A 6,000-nucleotide genomic window follows, 5' to 3' on the forward strand; every position below is an offset into this window, starting at 1 on the left:
AGGTATTTCAGTATGGACTCTCTCTGATACTTATTAAATTATAATTGCTCTATCTGAACTGATTCCATGAAGGAAATAATGTTTGAAGAAGTCCAACTTTTGCAACATTTGAAAGGCAAAATTAGTTTATTTCATCACTGTAACTCATAGTATCACTGTATAATGATGTACATACTGAATTTTTTCTTCTCTTCTGAAGCCAGCACTGTAAAAAATAAATCAATAATGGATCAAAATTATCTTTTCAAAAGCACTAAAAATTAGTTATAACTAGAACTGTGCATCAGAAACCACTTTCTGGAAATGCTCAACGATATCAAAGTGAAGACATGCCAAAGTGAAATATTTTACATCTGGGAAATTAATTGAAAATTGTAGTTTTCAGAACACTAATTTCTATTTCTTTGTAAAAACTTGGAAACAAAGAAGTCATGGGACCACCAGGGATGTACAATAGAATCAGACTTTTGAAAATATTCTTGCCACTGTATGATTTTCTGAAAATAGAAATTTTTAAAATTGTGCGTGGGTACTTGGTTCTTTTTCCTTGGTATTGTTTTTCCCTTGAGCATTTGTATGTCAGTTTAGGTTGAGCTTTTTTCCAGCTCAGCTTGATAAGGTGCAATCTAATTTTATCCATGGAGAATTCCTTTGAAGATACTAGACTACAAAACAATGTTGCCTCTATTGCTTTACTTGTTTGTGATAGTTGCTTGTGGGTGCTTTCTTATTTTCCCTTGGTCTAAGTTTTCATATGAATCTAACTTATCTGCATCTTTGTAAGTGCAAAAGCCTTTGTTATCAAATGATTGCCACTTAGCTAAATAATCATTAAAAATAAAACTCTTTAACAAAGGTGTTTTAATATAAATTAAAAAAAAAAAAATAGAACCAACTATTTTCTTTTTCTTTAATTTTTTTTTTGTGTGTGTTTGGTTCTGTTTTGGGTATTTTTCTGGAGTGGGCTTTGCCTTATGTTTTAAAGTGCAGTTGCTAATTATAGTACTGGCATCACGATACTCTCTTTCAATTGCTTTTTGTGAGTTGGCATCTTCAGAGAGCGTGTGGTGGAAATGCATTCTTGCTGGTGCTAATATTCTTGGTCACAGTTCGCTTGGCCTTGGTACAGTGATCTCTGCACACACTGAAATGATGGGCAGCTCTCATCAGAGTTAGGAAACTGGGACTATAGGGGATGGCGGCTGTTCTGGGGTTGAAATGAAGCGCTCCTTTCCATTTGTCCACTCCCTTTTCCTTTGGGAAAAGGAGAAAATATGTTCCTAGGATTTTTTGTCTGTTGTTCTTTCCAGCATTTTTAGCAGAAGAGGAGGCTCAACGAGAAAAGATATTGTAGATAGCCAAACCACTTTTCTTTGTGAAGCGGCTGACTCTGCCACGACTGGCAGCTGTGTAAATAGACCAGGAAGACAATGTCTCCTGGTCACTAAGGTGCGAGCTGTTGCACTCGGGGTTTCTCCAGGCAAGAGCCTCCATTTCTGCAGGTGCAGCGTAGCTATATTGCCAGAGCCCTCTTGTGGGGATGCTCATGGAGTTTTTTTGGCCTTCAGAGCTACACAGGATTTTTCACACCCTGTGCTGCGCTCTGCCTGCAGTCTGAGGCTGTGCCGGTTGTTTCATGCCAGGTGCCGTGCGTGGTCCGGGACCACAGCCCAGAGTTCTGCCCTGCTGCTGGAGGATGGTGAGCTGGAGGCAAAGGGGAAGGCTGTGATTAAATGATTTTTTTAAAAATTCATGAAAAAAAACCCAACCCAACAGGTTGTTAGGACTGAAGGAGTTTCAGTGATTTTTTTTTTTCTTTTATATTTTTATTCCTTCAAAATTTTAAACTCCTTTTCAGAACTACTCCTGTTTCTCCTCCTAAATTGAGGTACTCTTTATTTGGTAACCAGAGACAGAAATTCTTTGAGAACATTACTTTTAGTTCCAAAAATTAAAAATTTAACACTTGAACTCTGCACTTTTGAAATAGTGTGAGGGTCTACATTCTTCTGTCGCTTTTAATTCACACTTATACATTTTCTTCATGACAGAAGTAGATGAAAAGTAAAGAAGGTATTTACCTACTAAACTGTAATGAAGTTTGGAATATAAGCTTTGGATATATTGATTGAGTGTCAAATATAATAAATAAATATCCCAAGCAGAGTAATTTGCATTTGTGATTTTTTGAATGTCTTAGACGTATTTTCTTGGCCAAAGCTGAATGTGTTCTTATATTGGAATGCCACTTAAGTGTTTGGGAAGGAGCACAATCTAAATGACAACTCTTTCATTCTTTAGTTTTCTAAGAATCCATAAAAATAAAGTTATAAAACCATCTCAGACTATACTTCTCATGTGTTTGAGGAATGCGTTCTAAAATCTGTTAAACAGAAATCTTTTTTTTCAGGTTTCTTACTCTGCATTACTTTGGCTAGTCTAAAAGGAAATAATTTCTGTTTGTAAGAGGATTGTCCATCACATCTGCATGAATTTTCATAAATGGAAGTTGTAGTAAAGTAATTGGTATATTGGGAGAATGTGGTATTCCTATCCAAATATTATTAGATGTTAAACCCATATGTAAAATATATCAGAGGATAGAGCTGAAATGTTGGTGTTTTTTTTTCTTAAAAACCATAGATTATAACCTGTAGCTGTGGGGGAATGGATGATAATTTGCTATGGAGACATCATTAACAATTGTAATTTTAATATTTCAGCTTTTTATACCTTTTTATATAATTACACATTTTTATTAAATACATACTTATTTATGTAACTGTTAATTCATGAGTAATTTCACACCTTTTTTCTCAAGTCTCAGTCATTTTTGTTTGCTTGTGTTTTATAATTTATGTGTAAGTCTGGAATGCCAGAAAGCTGTTTTGAGCATTTGGGACCTAGTTCACCAACACTTTACTCCAATTCCAGTGTCATTGCGGGGTACTTTTAATTTGCACCGTGATACACTTTATGTTTGAATTTGGGCCAGTACTGTTACTAATGCTGAGATCGCTTCCTTTCCCCTTCCCATCCCCTGGAAAGCTTAGAACCTGTGTTGAGAGTCCCCATTGTATGTTGCAGGATGGTTTCACGCCTTTGGCCGTAGCTTTGCAGCAAGGTCACGACCAGGTGGTTTCACTGCTGCTTGAAAATGATACAAAGGGAAAAGTCCGTCTTCCTGCCCTTCACATCGCTGCTCGCAAGGATGATACGAAGGCAGCGGCTCTGCTCCTGCAGAACGACCATAATGCTGATGTGGAGTCAAAGGTCAGTTGTGAAAAGAAAAAAGGTTTGATGCTATTAAGTGCCGACCACATATATTACATCCAGTGAAGATCTCCGTTACTGTGAAGTATTTTGCTGCAGATTTACACATAACTTTCTCCTTTAGTGTCTGATTGAGAATAACATTTCGTTTGCTTCCTTTTCCTTTTTCTCCCCCATTCCCCTCTTGGGTAAATCAGGGTTAATTTCTTCCTGCATAAACTTTGCAAATGGAAAGTAATAAGCAAAATATTATTAGAATGATTCTCTTGTGAATGAAAGCCACTCCTGCAGTGGTGTGCTCTAGGTATTGTACGATTAAGTCATTTGATTAGTTGTTTGTGCAATTGCTACTTTAAGAACTTTAGTAAATATGTAACAATGAGCCTTCAAAAATACTCGATCATTCAGCTTCCATTCAGTCGAGCTTCCTTTGTGTGTCGATTGTGCTGTCATCTGAGCTGCCATGCCACGTAGCAATCATGAAGCTTTTTGCATCCATATCACCAGTGGTGAACTAACCGTTCATTTTTTCCCCCTCTTTGCTTCCAAATGTGTTAACCTAGATGATGGTGAATAGAACAACAGAGGTATATATAAATATATATATGCATCATCACTCCTCCATGACTTAGTGCTGCTGCATCATTTCTTCCTCTTCCTTCTTGCACCGCCTTTTGTAGGATAGATACCTGCTTTAGATGAAATGAAGTAGCATGTGCTAGAGAAGACTGTAGTTTAGATACCAGGGCTTTCTGCAGCTGAAACTAGGGTTTAAAAGTAAGAGTAAGCGTTCTTGAGAACTAATTGCCATCATAAAAGAGCCATATTATGTAAGATGGAGTTTTCAGGGATCTCATATAGTATATGTTTATCAGATGTCTTAAGAGCTGCAGACAACCCTGTCATGTTGTGCATCCAGGTCTGATTTTAGGCTTCTGCATGACACTTACCTTGATGGTGTCAGCAAATAGAATGATCTGAGAGTGGTTTTATATCTGCAAAACTCCCAAAGCGAGGCAGTGGCAGCTAGCATGGCTTGCTAACAATTTAGAAATGCATCTAGTTCCCATAAGGTTTCATACTTTGCAGGACTGATGGAATTGCTGCATGTTTTAGCATTATTTTAAAAGGAAGTAAAACTACTTAAATATGAAAATAAGTTGCTGAAATAATTTTATCAGTAAGGCATCTTCTAATTAGGGTGGTAACTCATAGTGTCTGAACATAACCCAGTGTGATTGCCCACAGTGGGAGACTGATCTTTATGGTACTAACCCTTGGAAAAAAATATCCATATTAATAATTTAAAATTGTCTTTGATGTTGTTTTCATTTGCATCCACTTTGAATTTATAAAAAACAGTTAGCAAGTATCATTAAATGACTTGTATCTGAACTTCCACAAAGAATCTCTAAGAGATTGAACTCGCAAGACGGACATAATACTGATAACAGCTAGATATTTCTCGTTAGAAATTAATTTTTTTATAAAAGGCCTATTATTGCTTTAATACTCAAATGTTTTGCTGTTGTTTTTCTGGAATAACTGAAAGTTTTATCTTAGTTCTGGTCTTCTAGAATAATTATGTTAATTTTTTTCCCTCCTGCATAGCAATATGATTTTGTTTAGGCTCTCTGAGAGTCTATAAATAAACGTCAGTGAGTGAAAACTAGTACAGAATTGGAATGGTGACTTGCAGCAGACTCCTATTACTAGCTTATGTCAGTGATGTGATACAAATTTTGGAGTACCAATGAAATATAAAAAAATAAGTACCTATTGGTTTTGTTTTGTTTTGTTTTCCAGAGTGGGTTCACTCCCCTCCACATAGCTGCTCACTATGGAAATATCAATGTAGCTACATTGCTGTTAAATCGGGGTGCTGCTGTGGACTTCACGGCAAGGGTAAGTGTGAAATCTTACTTATGCTTAGTTTGCTTAATCGTCAGTTTAAAACACTTTTTCCACAAAGGTATGGAAAGGTACGTTGCTCTTGCCAGCCGAGGGGCCTAGCCTGACCGCTCTTGTTCTGTTACCATATGGCATAAAGGGGGGTTCCCTGAGCCGCTGAACTGAACCTGAGCTCTAGTCCTCACCTTTGAAACTTCTGCTGTTTTCATAGTTCCAGTGTTGCAAAAGGCTTCCACCCGTAGCTTTAACATACAGCAGTCCCTGTTGAATTGTCCTCAATATGCAGTTGCTTCCAATGAACATGAAGTGCAGGTGTTACTGGTAAATAAAGCAGATGTGCCTTCACTGCATACACAGGAGTTGGACAATGTGTAAAGGAGGTCTAAGAAACCGGAGAGGTCGAAAATTCAATGAGGTATAGAAATGGAGGGGAGTCGATAATGGGAGCTGTATGGCAGAAGCCCCAGTAGAATGGGGGAACTAGCCCTCCTGACCCTCTAAGCTGTGCACCAAGGTCACAGCATGGCCCAGGGAGTGACAGGGTACTTCCTCAGATGTATGACAAAGCATCGAGAGCCAGGAGGGAAATGGTATGGGCTTTTCTGGTCTCTCCTTGGTTCACTCTGGGCTGGCCAGTGGTTTCAGCTGCACGTTCTTGCTTGGGGAGTGGGTCCATCCTCCAACAGGCAGTGGGATGGCTCTGCGAACCTGGTGCCAGCAGGGCCTTATCTCACAGCCTGGGCCAAAGTTTGACCATATCTGCTGTCAAGGGTCCGGTCTGTCAGAAGACAGAAGAGGAATATTAGAGTGAAAGAG

The 6,000-nt window shown here is 38.3% G+C and overlaps 1 protein-coding gene across 1 annotated transcript in view; it reads left to right on the top strand.

Annotated features, from left to right (window-relative positions):
- The window catches only part of ANK3 (ankyrin 3, node of Ranvier (ankyrin G)), a 209,713-nt gene that overhangs the window by 65,512 nt on the left and 138,201 nt on the right, over window positions 1-6,000 (top strand). Inside the window, exons 7-8 of the mRNA XM_009889813.1 lie at window positions 3,088-3,273; window positions 5,080-5,178. Of these exons, the coding sequence (XP_009888115.1) occupies window positions 3,088-3,273; window positions 5,080-5,178 (285 nt within the window). The remainder of the gene's footprint in view (window positions 1-3,087; window positions 3,274-5,079; window positions 5,179-6,000) is intronic.

This window comes from Charadrius vociferus, unplaced genomic scaffold, assembly GCF_000708025.1.
Source record: "Charadrius vociferus isolate BGI_N301 unplaced genomic scaffold, ASM70802v2 scaffold738, whole genome shotgun sequence".
Taxonomy (NCBI): domain Eukaryota; kingdom Metazoa; phylum Chordata; class Aves; order Charadriiformes; family Charadriidae; genus Charadrius; species Charadrius vociferus.